Source organism: Onychostoma macrolepis, chromosome 18, assembly GCF_012432095.1.
Source record: "Onychostoma macrolepis isolate SWU-2019 chromosome 18, ASM1243209v1, whole genome shotgun sequence".
NCBI lineage: Eukaryota > Metazoa > Chordata > Actinopteri > Cypriniformes > Cyprinidae > Onychostoma > Onychostoma macrolepis.
This window is the reverse complement of record NC_081172.1, coordinates 1,300,389-1,325,490: the sequence shown is the minus strand read 5'-3', so window position 1 is coordinate 1,325,490 and position 25,102 is coordinate 1,300,389. Positions and strand designations below refer to the sequence as shown.

The 25,102-nt window shown below is 34.0% G+C and overlaps 1 protein-coding gene across 3 annotated transcripts in view; it reads left to right on the top strand.

Moving 5' to 3' along the window:
- celf6 (CUGBP Elav-like family member 6) overlaps nt 1-25,102 on the top strand; it is a 131,558-nt gene that overhangs the window by 91,851 nt on the left and 14,605 nt on the right. For all 3 annotated transcript variants that reach the window (XM_058752000.1, XM_058751999.1, XM_058751998.1), the window contains 7 exons: nt 4,173-4,252; nt 11,919-12,062; nt 13,082-13,244; nt 17,442-17,591; nt 18,772-18,834; nt 20,221-20,301; nt 22,811-22,954. In XM_058752000.1, coding sequence (XP_058607983.1) covers nt 4,173-4,252; nt 11,919-12,062; nt 13,082-13,244; nt 17,442-17,591; nt 18,772-18,834; nt 20,221-20,301; nt 22,811-22,954 — 825 coding nt within the window. The remainder of the gene's footprint in view (nt 1-4,172; nt 4,253-11,918; nt 12,063-13,081; nt 13,245-17,441; nt 17,592-18,771; nt 18,835-20,220; nt 20,302-22,810; nt 22,955-25,102) is intronic.

The window sequence follows — 25,102 nt, the reverse complement described above, 5'->3', positions numbered from 1 at the left end:
TTTTGTTCAATGTGCTGTTGTTTTCCAGCAATAGTATATGGAATTACATCATTGTTTTTTTTGTTTTGTTTTAAGTAAAGAAAATATACTGTATTTCTTTCTTTTTTTCGTGTGGGGACAGTGAAAAACTACAAGGCCAGCAGAAGAAAATATTTTATTATAATTAAAATTATGTCTAATTATTAATGAAATATGTGTTTATAATTTAATATGTATTTATGATATATTATCATTTATAATATAAAATATTATTAATATTTTTAAGCCCTGGATATGCACACAAGGCATGTACATTGAATAAGCTGATTACATTTACATGCAAAGTTGGGATAACAATTAAATCTCTAGTTGTGTATTAATTAACACCGTTTAAGTAGTTGCCTTATTTATTCAAATATGCAGTATGCAATTCAATGCTCTTGGCGTGACCCTAACTGGAAGTTAGTGATATCAAACACAAAATTAAACACCTTAGATAACTTTTATTTGCCTGATCAATCATGCAGTAGACTGAGATCATGTGAAAACAAATTGTTGTCACATGAACACATCATGTTCATTTTGCAAATTTATGTTGCATTTGTGCATTTGACGGACGCTCATCTGTTTGTTTGGTTGATTGGCAGGAGTGTTTGAAACTTGTTGGAATACAGACATTATTTCTGTAGACATTATTTTTGAGTTTTCTCAACTTGTCATTTTAAGTTTATACAACAAAAATTTGAGAATCTCCCACAAAAATAAGTTGAGCAAACTCAAAAATCTGCTGAAGCTGGTTGCCTTAAAATTTTAAGTTGGCTCAACTTTTTTTATTTTTTACAGTGTATTATGATGATAGCAGAGCAGGAATTACACACTTCAGCTTTAACATGGACTTGTTTGTTGATCTAGAGGAGTCACACGTCTGAGAAACAAGGGCTTCATTTGCTCTTTGTTTAATGTCATTGCTGTCTGGGTGACACATAAAATGTAATTTATGATTTTCTTTTCTATAGGCAGTGTGTGGCATGTTGGAAACTACAACAGCGACTTATTTCTCTTTTGTAGTTCGGCTGGATTTCTGTGGTGAATAATGAAGCTTTAGCAGCGCTAGTTAAGATGTTGTCACTGCTGCCCAGATGAATTCACGTCCAAATGTTTCTCCTCGAATCGAAAAGGGATTTTAGAAGCGTTTTCCCTAACCATCAGATTTGAAATTCTCAAACATGCGCTGTCATGTCTAACGCCTTTCTCATCTCCTGAAGTGTCGTTCTGTCTCATGAAAGCGTGTCAGTCTCTCCGGCGTTAATGCATCTTGTTTGCGGAGAATAAAAGTCATTTTCTGGTGTCCCAGCGATGAATTGCGGGCGTTTGGGGTCAGGGAGGTTTGATGATTGTGGGTTTGTTAGATGGATGTTTGTGCCGTGTTTCCTCTTCAGGGCCCTCAGCGGCTCCCGGCAAACCTGCTCCGGTGATTCTCTCTGGAAAGGTTAAAGCGTTCAGAGACACACACACACACACACACGCGCATTCAGAGACGCCAGCAGCCTGACGACTCATTACGGGTCCTGAGAAAAAAAGTGCACTCTCAAACTGAAGGAGAGATGCAGGATTGTATCAGTATCTCAGCACACACTGATTTTTTTGTTTTTGTTTTCTCAATCCACTCTGCTTTTTTTCTATTTGAGGAAGTCTGCTTGCAATCCAGTTGCAAATGCATCTGATTGACAGACTGTGTGTGTGTTAATATATAATTAATTTTGCATATATATATATATATATAATTGTTTTTCAAATAAATAAATAAATGTTTATTTCTTTTAATTTTGATGATTATAACTGACAACTAAGGAAAATCCCAAATTCAGTATCTCAGAAAATTAGAATATTGTGAAAAGGTTCAATATTGAAGACACCTGGTGCCACACTCTAATCAGCTAATTAACTCAAAACACCTGCAAAGGCCTTTAAATGGTCTCTCAGTCTAGTTCTGTAGGTTACACAATCATGGAGAAGACTGCTGACTTGACAGTTGTCCAAAGGACGACCATTGACACGTTGCACAAGGAGGGCAAGACACAAAAGGTCATTGAAAAAGAGGCTGGCTGTTCACAGAGCTCTGTGTCCACATTAATAGAGAGGCGAAGGGAAGGAAAAGATGTGGTAGAAAAAAGTGTACAAGCAATAGGGATAACCGCACCCTGGAGAGGATTGTGAAACAAAAGCCATTCAAAAATGTGGGGGAGATTCAAAGAGTGGACTGCAGCTGGAGTCAGTGCTTCAATAACCACTACGCACAGACGTATGCAAGACATGGGTTTCAGCTGTCGCATTCCTTGTGTCAAGCCACTCTTGAACAACAGACAGCGTCAGAAGCGTCTTGCCTGGGCTAAAGACAAAAGGACTGGACTGCTGCTGAGTGGTCCAAAGTTATGTTCTCTGATGAAAGTAAATTTAGCATTTCCTTTGGAAATCAGGGTTCCAGAGTCTGGAGGAAGAGAGGAGAGGCACACAATCCACGTTGCTTGAGGTCCAGTGTAAAGTTTCCACAGTCAGTGATGGTTTGGGGTGCCATGTCATCTGCTGGTCCACTGTGTTTTCTGAGGTCCAAGGTCAACACAGCCATATACCAGGAAGTTTTAGAGCACTTCATGCTTCCTGCTGCTGACCAACTTTATGGAGATGCAGATTTCATTTTCCAACAGGACTTGGCACCTGCACGCAGTGTCAAAGCAACCAGTATCTGGTTTAAGGACCATGGTATCCCTGTTCTTAATTGGCCAGCAAACTCGCTGACCTTAACCCCATAGAAAATCTATGGGGTATTGTGAAGAGGAAGATGCGATATGCCAGACCCAACAATGCAGAAGAGCTGAAGGCCACTATCAGAGCAACCTGGGCTCTCATAACACCTGAGCAGTGCCACAGACTGATCGACTCCATGCCACGCCGCATTGCTGCAGTAATTCAGGCAAAAGGAGCCCCAACTAAGTATTGAGTGCTCATACTTTTCATTTTCATACTTTTCAGTTGGCCAAGATTTCTAAAAACCCTTTCTTTGTATTGGTCTTAAGTAATATTCTAATTTTCTGAGATACTGAATTTGGGATTTTCCTTAGTTGTCAGTTATAATCATCAAAATTAAAAGAAATAAACATTTGAAATATATCAGTCTGTGTGTAATGAATGAATATAATATACAAGTTTCACTTTTTGAATGGAATTAGTGAAATAAATCAACTTTTTGATGATATTCTAATTATATGACCAGCACCTTTATATATCATTTTTTCAATTATTTCAATTGTTAATTTTAATTATTTATACACTCACACACACACACACACACACACACAAATGTAATAAATATATTTAAAATATGTATCAATTAAATAATTATATTAAAGTAAATATGTTATGTACATCATGGCTTGGCTTCACAAACTAAATTTGTTTTTTAATTCCTAAAATACACACAAAAAAAAGCATTTTGAAAAAGGGTTTATGTTAGTCATTACAGTCGTTATAATTAACGTGTATGTGAAGTATTTGTGTCAGTCTAAGTTTTTGTTACCGTAGTAAATCCTTTAACTCTCTGTCTGTACTAGGGACGTCATGATGGGTAAATCTGTTTGAATCCTTCTAGTTCACTCAGATTCACTCTTTCCAAACAAACCAACCAAAACCAGCACAAATCACAGCAGGGAAACACAGCACTTCCCGTGGAATCAGCAGAACTGCTTTAGTTTCTTTTCTGCTCTGCTTACAAAGAAATACTTACTGTCATATATTTTTGTGGAAACCATGATACATTTTATTTTTCAGGATTCACGGATGAATAGAAAGTTCAAAAGAACAGCATTTATTTGAAATAGAAATCTTTTCTAACAGTATAAATGTCTTTACTGTCACTTTTGATCAATTTAATGCATCCTTAATTAATAAAAGTATTAATTTCTTTAAAAAAAAACACTTACAGATTCCAAACTTTTGAACAGTAGTTATGTTAACATAATGACACCAAGTTACCACAATTTTTCTTTTGCTTATTGCATTTATTTCATGAACCATGGCAGTATTTCAACTAGTTGATTCTACTGACTCAGCAGAAACCATATGACTAGTACTAATGAAATCTTTCAGCCTTCACATGACTAGTTAACTAACCTCTCTCTGTTTGTTTCTCTCCACAGGCTGTGCTTTTGTGAAGTTTTCCAGTCATGCAGAAGCCCAGGCTGCGATTAACAGTCTCCACGGCGGACAGACGATGCCGGTGAGCGTCACACACACACACACTCTCTCTCTCTCTCTCTCACACACACACACACACACACTGCTGGAGCAGCTCATAGCCTCCTTCTGTCTCATATGGACCAACAATAAAGAACTAAAACTGAGGATTCGTCTCTGATTAACCGTCCAAACAATGTTCAGCAAATCATGTCCAAGCCAGAAACTTGATGCATATTCAACACTTGTGTGTGTGTGTGTGTCTTAAACACAGTCTGCTCTATAAAAACACTTATTCATCACAGCTCATGCTGTGCGTCTTCAGAGAAGAACTACAGCTGAGTTGAAATTCATTTTAGACGGTGATGTAAAGGGGATGTATGAGGATGTAGAAGTGTGGTTGGGTCGTAGTTTAATCATTGGATGATTGTGTTTGAATGACTTATTTTATTTATTTATTTATATTTTATATTGTGTGAGAGAGAAAATGACCTGGCTGACAATGTTTTAAATTGTATAATACAATTATTGTTATTGTACACTTAAGTGTGCAGCCGTACAGTTATATATTCATGATGAAATTCAGTAATTAAGGCCTGTTCATACCAAGAACAATAGCTATAATGATATGCAGTATTGTGCATGAGAACCTTCTGTTTATTATAAGCGCGCTGCAGTTTTATCTTTAAATGCTCGAGTTCTTTATAGTCTGATGGATTCTGATTGCTATCAGTGTTTTTATTGTTCATCAGCTGGAAAGAAAATCGCTCTGAAAGTGATTCCAACGATATCAAAGTTTTAAATAAAACTTATTTTATTTAAATTAAATTATAAATAATATTTTATTATTTTTTTACACAAAAAAATTACTATTGCAGAAATTCCTTCTACTTCAGAGTTTTGTGTTAATTCAATGTGTTGATTTCCTTGAAATTATTTGTGAAATTTACTAGCAATATCTGAATGAAAATAGTTTCAGAATAAACTTTTTTTGTAGTTTGGACATTGCTGTTCTCATAGAGTACATATGATTATCAAAACTTTTTGGTTATGCAGTTATAGTTATCATTCTTGGTGTGAACGAAACTTGTAGCATATTTCAAAATTTGGATAAAAACGTCTCTTGTTGAAAACGTTTTTGGCTAAACAACTTTACCAATGTGTTGTGCATTCAATATACATTCTGCTGTGCTACTTGTCAAGATTTTGACACATTTGATTGGATTTTTGTTTCTCGTAATTAAAGGCTTCTGCTTAAATGCAGACAAATGTAAATTTAGCCTACTTATTTATTTGTTTCATTTTTTTTAATTTGGTGACTTGTATTGTGTTTTTTAGTCTGACATGCATGTGATTATATGAACAGGATGGATGGATGATCGCTCGTGTGCGTAGATATATCCAGGTGTAATGAGTGACTGTATTAAAGTTTTTTTCAACTGCTTACACACAAAATCTTTACTTGTCACACAGTTTCTGAAAGCTGACTCTCAAACAGCAGAATCACACACCAAATCTGCAAAACCAGACACTAATTCTCAGCCTTTGACTCAGTTTTAAATTTCATAAAACACTTTTTGCAAAGAACAACACACAGTTCTCTATGTAACACACACAACACCTAACAGGGATTAATATTGTGGCAAAGGTGTTTGCAAATGTTTGCTTTTGTGATATTTTGAATGCAGTGCTTCATTTACAAGAGATGTGAGGCATTTTGTGCGTGCAGTTCTTGGATTTGTGTGTAAAGTTTTGAAAAAAAGAGGCAAGGTTTTGAAAATGTGTGTAAGCAGCTGAAAAAAAACTGTAAACAGGATCAGATCTGAAGGTCTCAGGAACATCAGCAGCTCTGAGTCGTGTTAGAGTAGAAACAGGCCGGGTTGGTCAACTAGTTGTCCAGCACTACTAGTTAAGCATTGATGTTGAACAGTGTGTGTGTTGTTGTGTTTTTCAGTACAGACATGTTTGCTGTGTGACGGTCTGTGTGTGAAGTTCATCTAGTCACCACAAACCATCTAATACACCGGCTGTACTTAAGATTGACTAGCTGTTCAGGCAAACCGCAGGCTAGTTGACTTTAATTAAAATCTAGTTTGTACATCTGTCCTCAAGGCTGGATCCACACCGGAGCTCAGAAATGCAGACGAGCTGGAAAAAGCTGAGATTTTGCCTGGAGTTTATAGTTGTTGAGAGGTTGAGGTGTTGAGCTGATTCTGCTGAAATACTGAGTCAACAGACAGACTACAGCGCAGCGTGTGTGTGTGTGTGTGTGTGTGTGTGTGCTTATTTAGTTTTAGTTGTTTTTGTACTTCACATTAAACTGAACAAAAATTGGAAATGTTGCTTTGGCAGCTATAGCTGAAATAAAGTAAGTTATGCTTTTTTTATGTTTTATTTTATTTCAAAATAATAAAATCTATTTTAATATATTAATAAAAATATAACCCGAATTCCAGAAATGATGGGACGTTTTTTAAATTTGAATAAAATGAAAACTAAAAGACTTTCAAATCACATGAGTCAATATTTTATTCACAATAGAACATAGAGAACATAACAAATGTTTAAACAGAGAAATTTTACACTTTTATCCACTAAATGAGCTCATTTCAAATTTGATGCCTACTACAGGTCTCAAAAAGCACGGGGGCAACAAAGGGCTAAAAAAGCAAGAAATTTTGAAAGGATTCAGCTGGGAGAACATCTAGCAACTAATTAAGTTAATTGACATTAGGTCTGTAACATTAAAGGGATGTCTTAGAGAGGCAGAGTCTCTCAGAAATAAAGATGGGCAGAGGCTCTCCAATCTGTGCAAGAGTGTGTAAAAAGATTGTGGAATGCTTTAAAAACAACGAAAAAATCTCATCATCTACAGTGCATAACATCATCAAAAGATTCAGAGAAACTGGAGAAATCTCTGTGCGTAAGGGACAAGGCTGAAGACCTTTGTTGGATGCCCGTGGTCTTCGGGCCCTCAGACGACACTGCATCACTCATCGGCATGATTCTGTCATTGACTTTACTAAATAGGCCCAGGAATACTTCCAGAAACCACTGTCGATAAACACAATCCGCCGTGCCATCTGCAGATGCCAACTAAAGCTCTGTCATACAAAAAGGAAGCCATATGTGAACATGGTCCCGAAGCGCTGTCGTGTCCTGTGGGCCAAGGCTCATTTAAAATGGACTGTTTGGAAAAGTGTTCTATGGTCAGATGAGCCCAATTTTGACATTCTTGTTGTAAATCACGGATGCCATGTTCTCCGGGCTAAAGAGGAGGGAGACCTTCCAGCATGTTATCAGCATTCAGTTCAAAAGCCAGCATCTCTGATGGTATGGGGGTGCATAAGTGCATACGGTATGGGCAGCTTGCATGTTTTGGAAGGCACTATGAATGCTGATATATTGTACACTTAATAAAGGTTTTAGAGCAACATATGCTCCCCTCCAGAAGACTTGTATTTCAGCAGGACAATGCAAAACCACATACTGCAGCTATTACAACAGCATGGCTTCGTAGTAGAAGAGTCCGGGTGCTGAATTGGCCTGCCTACAGTCCAGATCTTTCACCTATAGACAACATTTGGAGCATCATTAAATGAAAAATATGACGACCACAAACTCTTCAGCAGCTGGAAACCTATATCAGGCAAGAATGGGACCAAATTCCAACACCAAAACTCCAGAAACTCATAACCTCGATGCCCAGACGTCTTCAAACTGTTTTGAAAAGAAGAAGAGATGCTACACCATAGTAAACATGCCCCCGTCCCAACTATTCTGAGACCTGTAGAAGGCATCACATTTGAAATGAGCTCATTTTGTGCATAAAATTGTAAAATTTCTCAGTTTAAACATTTGTTATGTTATCTATATTCTATTCTGAATAAAATATTGATTGGCTCATTTGATTTCAAAGCCTTTTAGTTTTCATTTTATTCAAATTTTAAAAAACGTCCCAACATTTCCAGAATTCGGGTTGTATTTTATTTAAGTTTATTTCAAGTAATGAAAATGTTTTCATGACAAAGAAATACATTTTTCCTTCAAATTTTCATTACCACATTGTAATGTACTGTAAAGCAAAAAAATAGGAAACAATATATACTGTGTGTGTGTATATATATATTTATTTATTTATTAATATATTTATATTAATGTTGTATATAAATTGTCTTATGTATTGTATATTTTACTTTAGTACAGTCAAAAGTAATGTATATTAGTAATGAATCACCACTGAGAATAATGAGAATTACAAAAAAGTCAAAGATCTGGACAAATTACAGAACATTTATGCGAAAAATGTTCTCATATGGTATGAAAACAAGGCAACGATAATCTGAAAAATGTATTGATGCAAAATATAATTTATTTTGATTTCTTTTGATTTTGATTGGGGTGAAATGTTGGGGTGAATTTTTTTTTTCTTTTTAAGAACTTGAATATGTAAAGGTCAGTGATTTTGCTTTTTTATTGTGGTAAAAACGGAATGTTTTTTTTGTTTGTTTTTTTCCCACTTTTTTCACTTCCATTCTGTCCAGTTCTGCAATTATATTTCCAGTTATTGTTTTTTATTTCTCTGCTATGTAAATCTCGACGGCCGGTGTGAAATTGAATCTAGATGCTCTTCTGAAGTCAAACACTTTCTCTCCTCAAATGAGATTAGTTTTGTGAAGCTCGGCCGGGATTGTCAGAGATGACGGCTCCCGCTGCCGCTTATCGAATTCAGCAAATTCATTTCATACCAGATCCAGCAGCGGATGATGATCGTGTTTGTTTGTGGCTTTCAGCGGCAAGAAAACGGCTGTTTCACAAACACCTGCTGCCATCTGGACAAAACCGATAGAAAACATCAGGAAACGCTTGTAGTGATGGACTTCTGTCCACTTGAGTTTCATGCTTTAAGGCAGATCTTGTTACATCATTTTTTCTGTTTTGGCAAATTAAATTTAAACTTGACACTTTTGTCATCATAGTTTTAAAGTCTGAAGTCTCAGTTAAAGATTGAAAGTAACAAGTAAAAAGTTACATTGAAACATAAAAGGCATTTAAAAAGTAGCAAATGATAAAGGCATGAAGGTACAAAGTGTCTAAAACTGTTTTAATGTGACCTTTATATAAAGTTACAATCTGTTATTTTTATTAAAACTGAAAAATACATTTGTGTTATTTGTAATAAAATAAGTTTTCATTTAGTTTAACTTGATTTACTAAAATAACTAAAACTTAAATAAATCGAACAAAAACTATGTAGACATATTTACAAAAAGAAAAAAAGAAGAAAAATGACAAAAACACAAAATTACCAAAACTTTAACTAAAAGTAAAATGAAAGCTGAAAATTTAAAATAAAAAATATTTTACTTGACGTAAATATAAAAAACACAAACTTATTTTATTTAATCTATTAGCCGAGGCGACATTTTTCATTTTCATTTAGATTATCTTGATTTACTAAAATAATTAAAACTAAAACTAAAATAAAAATGTAATAAAAATAGGCATATTTACAGAAAAGTCAAACTAATAAAACTGACAAAAACACACAACACATTTTCTAAGACTTTAACTTAAATTAAAATGAAAGCTGAAAATATATACATTTAAAAAAATTGATACTTAAAAGTTAAATGGAATAAAATAAATAGAAAATAATATATATTCAAAAAACACAAACTTGTTTCATTTCAGCCATCTGCCAAGCCTACATTTTCTATCTTTAATTAGTTTAGCTTTATTTACTAAAATAACTAACACTAAAACTGAAATAAAAATTGATAATAACTATATAGACATATTTATAAAAAACAACAAACTAATAAAAATCTAAAATTTTAGCTAAAATGAAAACTGAAAATACAAAAATAAAAATGAATGTAAAATAATAGTAGAAAGTATAATAGTATCTATTCTATTAAATAGATTTGTAGATGTGTTTGAGCCGCTTTCTGACCTCAGCAAGTCTTCAGAGCGTCTGATATTTATTAAACCTTCAGGATGGCAGACGTCCAGACATCATCATAATGAGATGATTGTGATGTAGCCGCCATCATCTCGCTCTCTTTATGTTTGTTTTATGGTCTGTCTGTAATCACGTCTCCAGCTGCCCTTGTGTTTGTGTGTTTCCAGCGTCCCACTGCAGTAATTAAACAGGAGCGTCCGGGAATAGTCCTCTGCGTGCGTGCGCGCCCGCACGTGTGTGTGTGTGTGTGTGTGTGTGACAGAGAGAGAGAGAGAGAGAGAGAGTGTGTGTGTGTGTGTGTGTGTGTGTGATTTCATTAGTATCAGTACATGAAGTGTGTTTCTAGCACATTATTTTATGACTGAATTATACACACCTTGTTTAGTGTTGTCATGATATCAAAACTTCATCAATAGCAGTGACATTTGACCTTTCTAGTTTAGACACATGCTACTGAACACACACACCTTTACAGTAACTTGGACAAAATATGTATAATATCATTGCTTTTTTTTTAGGTTCATAGAATATTGAATTTTTATTGCATTTATAATAACTGAGAGTAAATATGGATTATATGTAACACCTTGTCCTAATTTTCATTTACTCTTCTGTCATTTATTATTTTATTTTATTTAAAAAAACTATTTGGTCACACTTTATATTAGGTGGCCTTAACTACTATGTACTTACATCAAAAAATAAGTACAGTGTATTTATTGTGGTCATATTGTATTACAAAACACTTTTGCTGCTATTGAGGAGGGATACGGGTGAGGTTAGGGACAGGTTTGGTGGTATGGGTGGGTTTAAGAGTGGGTCAAGGTGTAAGGGACGGGTCAACAGTGTAATTATAAATGTAATTACAGAAATTAATTACAGATGTTATTAAATATAGGTATTTTTCAAAATATAAGTACAATGTAAAAACATGTATGTACACAATAAGTGTATTGTATCAAATGATTAATTTAAATGTAAGTGCATAGTAGTTAAGGCCACCTAATATAAAATGGGACCAAATATTTTATTATCACATATACAAATACATTTACTTAATTTTTATAAATGATGTTTCATAGACTTCTGGTTTAGTTTTTTAGATTAGTTTTTATTTGACTCTTTAATTTATTTTCTGTTTTTAGACTTACTGTGTTTTTTATATATATGTTTACATTTTTACAGTATATAGCGAGTTGTATTGTGTGTTTTATTATGTTAAGTGCCTTGAGAAGCTAAATACAGTTTTTCTTTATAATTATTATTATGTTAATAAAATTTTGATACAGCTAATTAATTTGATACATTTTAATAAAATCTTAAATCAGAGATAAAAAAAAAAAAGTCTCAATTACCTTTCTTATTGTGAGATATAAATTCAGAATTCTAACAATGTCAGAATTGTCAGATACACATAAAGAATTGCAAGAAAAAGTCACAATTACAGTCTTTCTATTATGTGGCATGAATCGAGAAAAAGTCAGAATTGCAAAATATAAACTGAATTCTGAGATATAAAATGCAGAAATGCAAGATAAAAACCTGCAATTCTGAGAAAAAAAAGACTTTTTTTATATTTATTCCATGGCAGACACACTAAACAAGATACAAACTCAGAATTCAGAGGAAAAAGTCAGAATTGTGAGATATAAATAAAAAAACGATTTGTGAGCTTAAGACTTGCTTTCAGAGAATATACGTTGAGTGTGTGTGTGTGTGTGTGTGTGTGTGTGTGTGTGTTCAGGGCGCGTCCTCCAGTCTGGTGGTGAAGTTTGCAGACACCGATAAGGAACGGACCCTGCGCCGGATGCACCAGATGGCCGGTCAGCTCGGCATCTTCAGTCCCATGACCATCCAGTTTGGAGCGTATGGAGCTTACACACACGCTGTGAGTCTCACACACACACACACACACATTACCAGTCTTTATGAGGTTCTGTTTGTGCTTTGTACTAAACTGTGTATTTGTCCATGTCTGTGGTCATTGCCTACCTCTAGAGCTTTATGATTTCAGTGATGTGGAAAACATGGACAGAATCACAGAATCCAGTCATAAAAATTTGATTTAAATTAAATTAATGCGAGCGGAATGTCACGGAATTTGGCAAAGTTTGGATGAATAAATCAAAAATAGGGCTGTACACTTAATCAAATTGTGATATGGACTAGTGTCTGTGAAAATTAAAACGCAAAAAGATTATAGATGCTATTTATTCTGATATTTTAATTTGATTTTTGTTAAACGTTTAATAAATTGTTGTTAAATTATTAAATGTTTCATTATTGCAATTAATTAGACATGCTTTTTGATAACTAAAATTTTGTTTCACCATTAAAATGATATCCAGAAAAATTCAAACAGGGGAAGAAAAAAAAATCTAGAACAATTCAAACAGGGGAAGAAAAAAAATCTAGAACAATTCAAACAGGGAAAAAATGGAATCCAGAAAGAAAATTTTTTTTTATTAATTTTGGAAAAATGAAACAGAATTTGGGAAAATATAAAAATGGATTTCATAGGCCCCTAAACTTGTTTAAATAAATTAGGATTTGTTAATGTTTAGGTTCTTTGTTTAGCTCATCTTCTTCATTATCTTTATGAACTTTACAATCAGGATTTGAAATAATAAGTGAAAAGCATGGGGAATTTTTAGATAATTTTTCAGGGAAACGGCATCCTTTAAGACGTTAAGTCTTGCTTTCTGAGGATTTGAGTTCAAGCTTGAAGCAATTATCTGCCAATAGGGTCAAAACAACTTGTTTTCCCTTTGAATTAAGTTATTCTTATTTTTGTATAGTACATTTTCTCACCCCATTAGCTGATATTAGTTAACATTTGATGTGAATTTGCGTCTCCAGTAAATGTATGTTGAGATATTTGTGTGTGTGTGTGTGTGTGATGTGCAGCAGATCCTGCAGCAGCAGCAGCAGCAGCAGCAGGCGGCGCTCATGGCAGCGACGCAGGGATCCTATCTCAACCCGATGGCTGCCATCGCCGCCGCTCAGATGCAGCAGATAGCAGCTTTCAACGTCAATGGCCTGGTGGCTGCACCCATGACGCCGTCTTCAGGTACACACACACACACACACACACACACTCACGCGCACACACTCACGCGCATACACACAGTCTGGACAGCTATCCTTGTAGGGACTCTCCATAGGCGTAATGGTTTTTATACTGTACAAACTGTATGTGCTATTGCCCTACACCAACCCTACACCTTACAGGAAACTTTCAGCATTTTTACTTTCTCAAAAAAACTCATTCTGTATGATTTATGAGCCTTTTGTACCCATGGGGACCTCAATTTAGGTCCCCACTGTGACACAAGCCCCCATGAGTCTGTGTGTATTCAGGTTTAAGTTCCCACCAGGACACACACACACACACACACACACACACACACACACACATACACCAACCCTCTACATTGCGGGTAAATCACTCGCATATGCAACTAAATCTTCACTCTGGGCGACTAAATGATGTCAAATATTAGCCAAAGGCTAATAAATTCTCAGATTTGACTCGCCAGTGTGTGAGTTGGAGGCTATGTATAAGTTTAGCACAGATATGTTTTCACTCGCGGAACACACTGACTGAGCGCTTCAGAGTTTCACTCTCCGTCAAGCGATCTGTGATATTTTCATTTTCAGTTCATCTGAATGGATGTGCAACGCACCTGTATTTGACGTACCGTAAACTCTAGTGTGAAGTTCACGACTCGCTGTCGTTTTGTTTCACACACACTGATAGTGACTGATATATATATATATATATATATATATATATATATATCAGTCTGGCGAGTAAACTAAGAAATTTACTAGCCAATGGTGATTCAATTGCCAAGGTGTCCATAGAGGGTTACACACACACACTCTCTCTCTCACACACACACTCTCTCTCTCACACACACACTCTCTCACACACACACTCTCTCACACACACACACACAGAACTTCAATTACAGTCAGCAGCAGGATCAATTCGATTCTCTAGACCAGTGTTTCTCAACCTTTTTTCTGCCCATGGCACACCACTAAGCACTAAGATAGGAAGGGGAAGTCGTCCCCAATAATTAAACAATATGTCATCAGAGTTGGTATTTTGGCTTTATATATGATCAGACACGTGCACTTAATGTTTTCTGGAAGTCATGCTCAAATGGAGTTAAAGGGGTCATCGGATGGCCATTTTCCACAAGTTGATATGATTCTTTAGGGTCTTAATGAAAAGTCTATAACATACTTTGGTTAAAATTTCTCAATGGTAGTATAAAAAAACACCATTTTACCCTGTCAAAACAGCTCTGTTCACAGCAAGGCGTTTTAGTGCATGTCCCTTTAAATGCTAATGAGCTCTGCTGACCCCGCCCCTCTCTTCTGTTGGGTGACGTGCAGTTCTCTGAGAGACTGTAAACTTTAGCTGCATTTAGCCGCGGAACTTGCTAACTAGCACATTATTAAGAAAGGCGATTTGCTAAATTCATTAAAAAAAAACTTATACTCACTTCTTCTTTAGGAGAGGCTGGATCACGAATGATTCGCGCGAACGTAAACACATTTAGGCAGATCGGAGAATATATTCCCTTCAAAAACAAAGCTAATTCTCTGCGTCTTCAGCGGCTCAGATGTCGGGAGTTAATCACGACTGCTATGTTCATTATTACATCCAACAACAAAACACCTCGATCACTTGGGAGCAATGTCGAAACAATGGCGGACTGATTGACAGCTCACTCAGGGCGGGGCTAATCGTGGGAGGGGCCTTGGCCTGTGTACCGTCACACAGCTAAGAATCTGAGAACGGCTTGATTTAAAAAAGAGGTCATGATGAACACTGGGTGGATTTTTATCATTGACATGACGATGACCAATAGCACTGATTTAGAATAATAATAACAAAATATAATAGAGAGAGGAAGTTTTTGGTAATTTTCCACGGCGCACTAGCAGCAAGTGTTGGTTTCAGCCGTCCCTCTCACTGCTGTTTGTTACCACAAGGCTTTTTTGTTTTGATGTTTTTCAGCTTCTTTTGATTGCATTCACGTATCCACACAGACACGCTTACAAAACCTAGTGAGCCGCCTATCAAGACAGCATTTCAAGTGTCCTAGATGTGAATTCTGCTCCAAAAGATGCTTCAGTTCTGACAATCCAAGGCAGAATCAGACACAGCGTTCATAGAATGCACTGCTAAATTTATTTCCATATTGGAAAGTACTGATTTTTTTATACCAAATATTTGTGTATGCTTGTGTATTTTGAAGTCAGTTTTTATTTATTTTATTTAATTTTAGAGATTAATAAACATATTAGTTTTACCTTTGAACTGAATGACTATTTAATCTTGACAGCTTTTATTAGATTTTCCCCAATATTATTTTTGTTATTTAAAGATATTTGATGCACCAAATTGTTGGATTAAGTTACAAGTTACTCAAATTGATACTTTGTAACTCAAAGACGCATTAAATTGATCAAAAGTGTCAGTAAAGGCATTTATAATGTTACAAAAGAGTTCTATTTCAAATCAATGCTGTACTTTTGAACTTTCTATTCATCTGTGAATCCTGAAAAATAAGATGCGTCACAGTTTCCACAAAAATATTGTGCAGCACAACTGTTTTCAACATTGATAATAATCAGAAATGTTTGTTGAGCAGCAAATCAACATATTAGAATGATTTCTGAAGGATCATGTGACACTGAAGACTGCAGTAATGATGCTGAAAATACAGCTTTGATCACAGAAATAAATTACATTTGAACATATATTCAGATAAAAAACAACTGTTTTACATTGTAATAATATTTCACAATTTTTACAGTATTTTGAATCAAATAAATGCAGCCTTGGTGAAAAAAAGAGACAAAAACATTAAAAAAAATCATGTCAAATCCAGTAAAGGTTTGATTACTAGTAGGATGCTGTCTATGTAGACTGTAGACAGTGATGCTCACTAGGTTCTGGAACGGAGCGTGTGTGTTTTCTGCTCAGTAAGACACGAGGTGTGATGGGAAATGATCCGTCTCAGTTTGAGGATGAACCTGGGAACACGGCCAATCTGATGCCTTTGACCAGAGAGTCCTTGACTGAAGAATACAGACGTGAAGATTTGTGATGGATAATCCCAGACCCCCGTTTGACCCCCGTCACACACACACACACACACACTCCTGATGTGCTTCTGCACGACTTTAAGCGTCCAGCTACAAAAGCCCGCTGACACCTCAGAGGAAGGGTCACGAGGAATTAATTAAAGTTCTTCCTCTCGCTCTCGTCTGTCAGTTTCCCACTTTGATAGTCCGTGATGTGGACACACACTCTTGTTACCCGTCAGCTTTAATCTGGCACCTCTGAAATGCCCTTGGAGGAAAGCTGAAGGAAGTTGAGCGATCAGTGTTAGAAGGGCAGCGGAGAGACTCGTCTGTGACCGAGACATGAGAAAACACTTATTAACACTGCGACTCGGCCTCCTGCGGACAAACCAGCTTCAGTACAATAAACTAGGAGCCAATCAAATGCTTCTGTTTATATATCTGTAATGAAGTGAATTAGTGCCCACCCACATGTTTTCCATTCATTTTTCACATAGGGATTTAGAGAAAAAAGTCATTAAAGTGTTAGAAACCATGAACCAAACCAACCATATATATATATATATATATATATAGTCTAAATACAATTACTAGTGCTGTCAAACGATTAATCGCATCCAAAATAAAAGTTTTTGTTTACATAATATATGTATGTGTACTGTGTTTATTTATTATTTATATATAAATACACACACATTCAGTATATATTTAGAAAATATTTACATGTATATACTTTTATATATTTTAATATATATAAATATATAAACATAACATATTTTTCTTAAATATATACATGCATGTGTTTGTATTTATATATACATAATAAATATACACAGTACACACTCTTATATTATGTAAACAAAAACTTTTATTTTGGATGCGATTAATCGCGATTAATCATTTTACAGCACTAACAATTACCTAAAACAATAGACATAAAACAAGTACATTCAAGCCGGTAGTGCAAAATAAGCCAGTTATTGCATAGTGATGTAGAAAGTACAAAAGGTATGTGGAGTATTGAGTATTGTACACTTATTGCAAATAACAGAAGAGCAGTTGCATTGTTTTGCATACTAGTGGCATTAATTGTGATCAATTTGCACAGACCTTTCATGGCTTTATATATTCTTTTTTTGTTTTGTTTTGTTTGCACCAGGCGCCAGCACTCCACCAGGCATCAGCGCCAGCGCTGTGCCCAGCATCGCAGCTCAGATCGGGGTGAACGGCTTCAGCGCACTCCCTCCCCAAACCAACGGACAGCCCTCCTCCGAACCCATCTACACCAACGGCATCCACCCGTACCCAGGTAACGCCGCTTACTCCGCTTTACTCTGCTGGAAACAGCTGCATAGTGGATGTCATGCCTTGGATGCACAACACGTTTGGATTTGGAGCAACAAAAACAATATTGAATAAGCATAAAATAACCAAGACTGGCACCAAAAACCATCCTGGTGCTGATGTAGATGGCACAGGTTCTAGGATGTTTCTCTCTTTTTACAATATTTGTCTACAAATACAAATATTCCAGTTACTCCTAATCTGTTTAAAATGCACATCAAAAAATCTTTGTAATCATGTTGGTTTAAATAAATAAATGTGTACATAATATAATATGTGACTCTGGACCACAAAACCAGTCTTAAGTGTCAATTTTTTTTAAATTGAGATTTATACATCATCTGAAAGCTAAATAAATAGGCTTTCCATTGATGTATGGTTTGTTAGGATCGGACAATATTTGGCTGAGATACAACTATTTGAAAATCTGGAATCTGAGGGTGCAAAAAAATCTAAATATTGAGAAAATCACCTTTAAAGTTGTTCAAATGAAGTTCTTAGCAATGCATATTACTAATCAAAAATGAAGTTTTGATATATTTACGGTAGGAAATTTACAAAATATCTTCATGGAACATGATCTTTACTTAATATCCTAATGATTTTTGGCATAAAAGAAAAATGTATCATTTTGACCCATACAATGTATTGTTGGCTATTGCTACAAATATAGCTGTGCTGCTTATGACTGCTTTTGTGCTCCAGGGTCACATATAATATAACATAACATAATATAATATTTGCCAAATTGATCAGATTTTTTAAATTCAAACTTATCAAAGCAAAAAAATATATATTCAGAAATCATTTATATAATGTAATGTTTTAATGACAATGACACTTAATGACAATAAAAATAAATCATTTTAATTGAAAACGTTCATAGTGGAGGTGTTATATCTAAAGCTACTTACATTGCATTCAAAAATATATATTTTTGAAAATACATAATATACACCAGTTAATGCATTCACCTGGAATCAAACCTATGACTTTGGCATTTAATGAATAAATTAATTGATCCCGATACAAAAGTAACATGTAAGACTGAAGCACAGAGGAGCGTGTCACATTTGATCTGAATCTGACTGATTTGATCAGACTGATAGTGACGGAAGTGTGTGTGTGTGTGTGTGTGTGTGCAGCACAGAGCCCGACGGTGGCCGATCCTCTCCAGCAGGCGTATGCCGGCGTGCAGCACTATGCAGGTGAATCTCTGTTTTTTTTCTGAGAATCTATGTCTGCATGTGTTTTCTGGATCAGCATTTCCATCATATTACAGCTGAAACTCTATGCATTATGCAGCGACTTTGCAAACAACAGTCTTGTGACCTCATTTTACAGGGTTTTTTTCAGCTGCTTACACACATTTTCAAAACTAATTTTTTCAAAACAAATCCAAGAATTGCACACAAAATGCAAAATGCCTCACATCTCTTGCAAAACGAAGCGCTGCATTCAAAATATCACAAACACATCTCAAAAGCAAACATTTGCAAACACCTTTGCCACAATATTAATCCCTGTTAGATTTGTGTGTGTTACATAGAGAACTGTGTTGTGTTTTGCAAAAAGTGTTTTATGAAATTGAAAGGCTGAGAATTAGTGTCTGGTTTTGCAGATTTGGTGTGTGCTTCTGCTGTTTGAGATGAGAGTCAGCTTTCAGAAACTGTCACAAGTAAAGATTTTGTGTGTAAACAGCTGAAAAAAAACAAACAAACTGTAATTCAGCTGCTGGTATGCGGTTTCATAGAAATAAACGTGGTTATTTAGCAATTTCTCTTCAATTTAGTGTAAAAATATCTTCTGGCTTTTAAAGCAATGTTTAAAATCACGGCTGGTTTCACTTCTGTTTCTTCTGTCACACTGGAAATTAAAGATCTGGTTGAGTGCATTGCTTTGTGGGATGCAGGATGCTTTATTGTGTTCTGCACATACTGCATAATACCAGTGATATTTTAGTATTATATTTATATATATATATATATATATATATATTCATGTATTCATTACTTATGTACTATTACAGTTTTTATTTATATTTTGAATTATTTTTTATTTTAATTTTTGTTTAATGTTTAGTAATTTATGTGCTTTTTATTATTTTTTATATAACTTTATATCATACTAATATACTAATTTTATATTAGTGTAATTTATTTGTATTTCTTTTAGTTCTTGTTGAGTTTTGGTTTTACTTATTTCCATTTAGTAATTTTAGTAATTTAGTAATTTTGCTTCAACTTAAAGTTATTTTAGTCGTTATTTCTAATGTTTTTTAGTGTAAGTTTTTTATCTTCTATATTTTATTTTATTAAGTTTTGTTTCAATTAACAAAGTTTTTTTTTTTTTTATATTTATCTATTTTTTTTTTACAATAATAACACTGCTGTATACAGCAAGAATAATATGTGAATTGCTGTAAACCCTCTATAATAAAGAAAAAAGGCGGAGGGTGAGTCGGAGCTCAGATGAGTGTGATGATGATGAAGATAATGATGATGATGAGCTTTATTCATGTATTCAGCTTCAGTGCAGTAAGTTGATGTGTTAAATGAGGAATATTAACGTGATTCTCTCTCTCTGGGTTACAGCAGCCTATCCTGCCGCTTACGCGCCAATCAGCCAAGCGTTTCCCCAGCAACCAGCCATCATCCCCCAGCAACAGCGGGAAGGTGAGTGAGACTCCGCCCCTCCAGGTGACAGGTGATAATTGCTCTGAGAGACAGACGCAAACTTCAGGAGAAATCACGACAATCACACCAGAGTTAGAGCAGAAATCCTCAGACCTTCATCCGCGCTCAAGATCCTGTATGCAGCAGGAACGATGGAAACCAGAATTCATTTAGCATGTCTTAATATGTATTCCTGACTCAAATAAAAAATGTGACTCTGGAGCACAAAAGCAGTCATAAGCAGCACAGGTATATTTGAAGCAATAGCCAACAATACACTGTATGGGTCAAAATTATTCATTTTTCTTTTATGCCAAAAATCATTAAGATATTAAGTAAAGATCATGTTCCATGAAGATATTTTGTAAATTTTCTACCATAAATATATCAAAACTTAATTTTTGATTAGTAATATGCATTGCTAAGAACTTCATTTGAACAACTTTAAAGATGATTTTCTCAATATTTAGATTTTTTGCACCCTCAGATTCCAGATTTTCAAATAGTTGTATCTCAGACAAATATTGTCCGATCATAACAAACCATACATCAATGGAAAGCTCAATGGAAATAGTATTCCGTATAAATTTCAAAGAATTGACCCTTATGACTGGTTTTGTGCTCCAGGGTCACAAATGATCACTATAACATTTCTGTTGTCAGAAATCAAAGCTTGAGTCATAAACCTGAAGAATGAGTTTGTCAAGATGAATTACAGATAATTTGATTGAATTTACTTTATCAGTTATCGGTTATTTTTTTGTTTTGCTTCATTTGATTTAGTTTTAATAATAAAAAAGTTTTTTATGTAATTTTTATGTTTTGTCTTATTTTATATTTTTATTTTATTTTGTTTTGTCTTTTATGTTATTATTTATTTTACTTTTAATAATTGTTGTTTACTCCATTAGCACGGTTTTTGTTTTAATTATTTATTTTATTTTTTTGTATTTATTTGATATTTTGTCTTTTTTGTTTGATTTGATGTTAATATAAAAATTTAGTTTGTCTTGTTTTATTGTTTTTTCTTTTCTTTTAATATAATTTTTATTGTTCATTTTTAATTTCATTTTTATGTTATGTTTTGTCTTTTATTTTATTATTTATTTTATTGTTAATATATTTAATGTTATTTTCATATTTTATTTTAATTTATTATTTAAAGTTTCTGTCAGTAATAATGCAAATAAGCTCTCAGGTGAGTTTCCAGGTTCATTCTGATGTAAAGATTCTTCAGAGTCTGTCTGTGTTTATTCAGAAGTTTGTATTGAGTTAAAATGAAGCTCATTTGTAAATGTGCACTGTTCTTGTGGGATGCATTTTCTAAATTAAATTGTGTCTCAGAAATGAATTTGAAGTTGCTCACAATCATCATAATGAGTTGTGAACGTGTACTGAAGTAGTTAATTTGTTTGTAATGATTGTTTGCCCGGCGGGGTGTAGTTGACCCTCAAACTCAATGCTGAGTCAATCTTTCCAGAACAGTCAGGAAAAAATAAATAAAAATCTTTACAGAAGAAAAACACAGAGTCTAAAGCAGACGCTCACTGCAGATACAAACCTCTCAGCAACCAAAATCTCTTTCATAATTATTTGTTTTTATTTTGTGTTTATTCTTAAGTTAAATATTATTTTTATTTTATTTTATTTTATTTTGTCTTTCATTTTATTGTTTTATTTTATTTTAACATTAAAATAGTTTTTTTTATTTTTTGTTCATCTTTATAATTTGCTCCATTAGCACAATTTCATTTAGTTTTATTTTAATATTATTTATTTTATTACTTTATTTAATTTTATGTTTTGTCATTTTTATTGTATTTGCTATTAATATAACATTTTATTTTATATTTTGTCTTTTTATATATTTTTATTTTGTTTTGCCTTAATTTATTATTTATTTTATTGTTGATACTCCATCAGCAGTTTTATTTTAAAATGAATATTTTTATTTTAAATTAATTTTATGTTTTGCCTTTTTATTTGATTTCATTTTAAATGATTTCATGTTTTGTCTTGTTTTATTTTATGTGATATTTTCTGTTATTTTGTTTTGTCTTGTTTATTTGATTTTATTTGTATATTTTGCTTTATTTAATTTGAATTTAATATTATTTTACAGTATTTTATTGTATTCCTATATTATTGTATAAATATTTTATTATATTGTGTATATATATTTATTTAGTATTTTTATATTTTCTCTGTTATTTTGCTATTTTTTATGGTTAATATTTATCGTTCACTCCATCAGCACTGTTTAAATTTGACAGTCGTTGTCGTCTCACACGATCTCTACCAAGCACCAGGAGACTCTGACGAATTATTTACATTTTTCCAATTTTCCCAAAAGCCTCAACACCTTAGAAGTGCCTTCAATTCCCATATCCACGTTTAATCAAATCTCCGTTTAACAAAGACGATAACGTCTGAATCTTTGATGAGCTCAGGCCTTCTGGGTACGTCTCTGTGTGAAATCTCATTTGTGTGTCTTTCTTCTTTCTCTCAGGACCGGAGGGCTGTAACCTGTTTATTTACCACCTGCCGCAGGAGTTCGGCGACGTGGAGCTCATGCAGATGTTTCTGCCCTTTGGCAACGTCATTTCCGCCAAAGTCTTCGTGGACCGGGCCACCAATCAGAGCAAGTGTTTCGGTGAGTTCCCAGAATGCCACGCTTCACTCAGCACAATGTGCCTTTAATACCCGCGTCTGCACTAATCAAGATGCGATTAGTGCTCGGGAGGCACGTCACGGCCGATGGATTTTTATTTTATTTATATTTATTTATTTATTTATTTTTATTTATTCTTAACTATTAATTAATTTTAAATCATTTTTTAAAATAATTTTTTGCTTTTATTGTTGTGATTATTTTTATGATTATTTTAATTCTTTAATTCAGCTTTATTTCACAAATAGTTAAATAAAAATTTTTTTTACACATTTCAGGTGGTTTTCCTTTTTTGTCTAACATTTTTCATCTTTAAGTAACTTTTTTTTTTAATGAACAAAAATGTTTTAACAGTTTTAGTTTTTTTGCCTAATATATATATATATATATATATATATATATATATATATATATATATATATATATATATATTTTTTTTTTTTTTAAGCTTTATTTTAATTAACAAAAATGTTTTTAATAGTTTTAGTTTTAGTCTTTATTCAACATATTTTAGTTTAGCTGTGTTTTAGTTTTTATTCAACTTATTTCAATATAAAATGTATATTTTGTTTCATCTTTTTTCTGTTAACAAAAATGTTTGAGTCAGTTTTAGTTGAGTTTTAGTTTTTAATTCCATTTATTTCAGTTAGTTGCCAAGGCAACATTTCTGTTTTCTTTTTTTAATTTAAGTCTTTTGCCTAATATTTATGATTGATTAATCTTGTCTTTCTTTAGTTTTACTTCAGTTTAAAATTTTATTTAACTTATTTCAGTTACCAGGGAAAAGTTCTATTATTTTTCATAGTTTTAGTTTTAGTCTTTATTCAACCCTGGCATCAAACTTACCCAGAATGCAGTTCTCTTCCCGCCTCGCAGCTGCATGGAAAGCGTGAAGTGCATCGCTATATTTCTCATAATGCCTTCACGTCGACGCATGCTGAGGTCTCTTTCTGCATCTTTACATTGAAACTTTATTTTCCACGCTATTCATTAAGATCTTGACAAACAGGAGTGTGTCGTCTCGCCCGCGGCTCCAAAGCTGCAATAAAATGAGATAAAGCCGCTGCTCAGGAAGGAAATTAAATCAGGTCTTTTTCATCAGCTTCCTCCGGTGTGGAGAGGAGCATATTCTCCCTCATTACTCGATCATGTCAGCCGGCGCTGGAATTAGACTCGGGCGCATTTATCACCGCAGACGCACTAAACACGCGTGTTTATCTGAACACTGACTCTCTGAAGCAGCGCTGATGTGCTTCAGTGATTGATTGTTTCATGTTTGGAGCTTCAGACGAGACGCAGATCATTGAGACTCAGACTTTATGAGCTTTAAACAATGATTTGATCTGCTGCTGTGTGAATGTTGTGTTATTCTGGACGGCTCTCGAATGTGACCCTGGACCACAAAACCAGTTATAAGGGTCAATTTGGTGAAACTGAGATTTGTACATCATCTGAATAAACAAGCTGATTTTTGTAACAAGCTCATTGATGTATGGTTTGTTAGGATCGGACAATATTAGGCTGAGATACAACTATTTATAAATCTGGAATCTGAGGGAGCAAAAAAATCTAAATATTGAGAAAATCACCTTTAAAGTTGTTCAAATTAAGTTCTTAGCAATGCATATTACTAATCAAAAATGAAGTTTTAATTTAGCAAATTTACAAAATATCTACATGGAACATGATCTTTACTTAATATCCTAATGATTTTTGGCATAAAAGAAAAATGTATAATTTTGACCCATACAATGTATTGTTGGCTATTGCTACAAATATACCTGCTGCTTATGACTGCTTTTGTGCTGCAGGGACACATTTATTCTTTCATTACAGGACAGACACTGAACGTGTGTGAACTCTCCAGCGCTGCAAGCTGTTCAAACCTTCACAAATATTTTAGTTCAAATTATTTTCTGTGTAACATTATATTTTGAAGTTGCTCACAATTGTCATAATGAGTTTTGAAGGTGATTTTTGAAGTAGTTAAGTTGTTTGTAATGATTGTTGTTTGCCCACCGGAGTGACCTTCAAACTCTTTCATATATATATATATATATATATATATATATATATATATCTTTTATATATATAAGAAAGAAAAAAAGAAAACTTTTATTCATCAAGGAT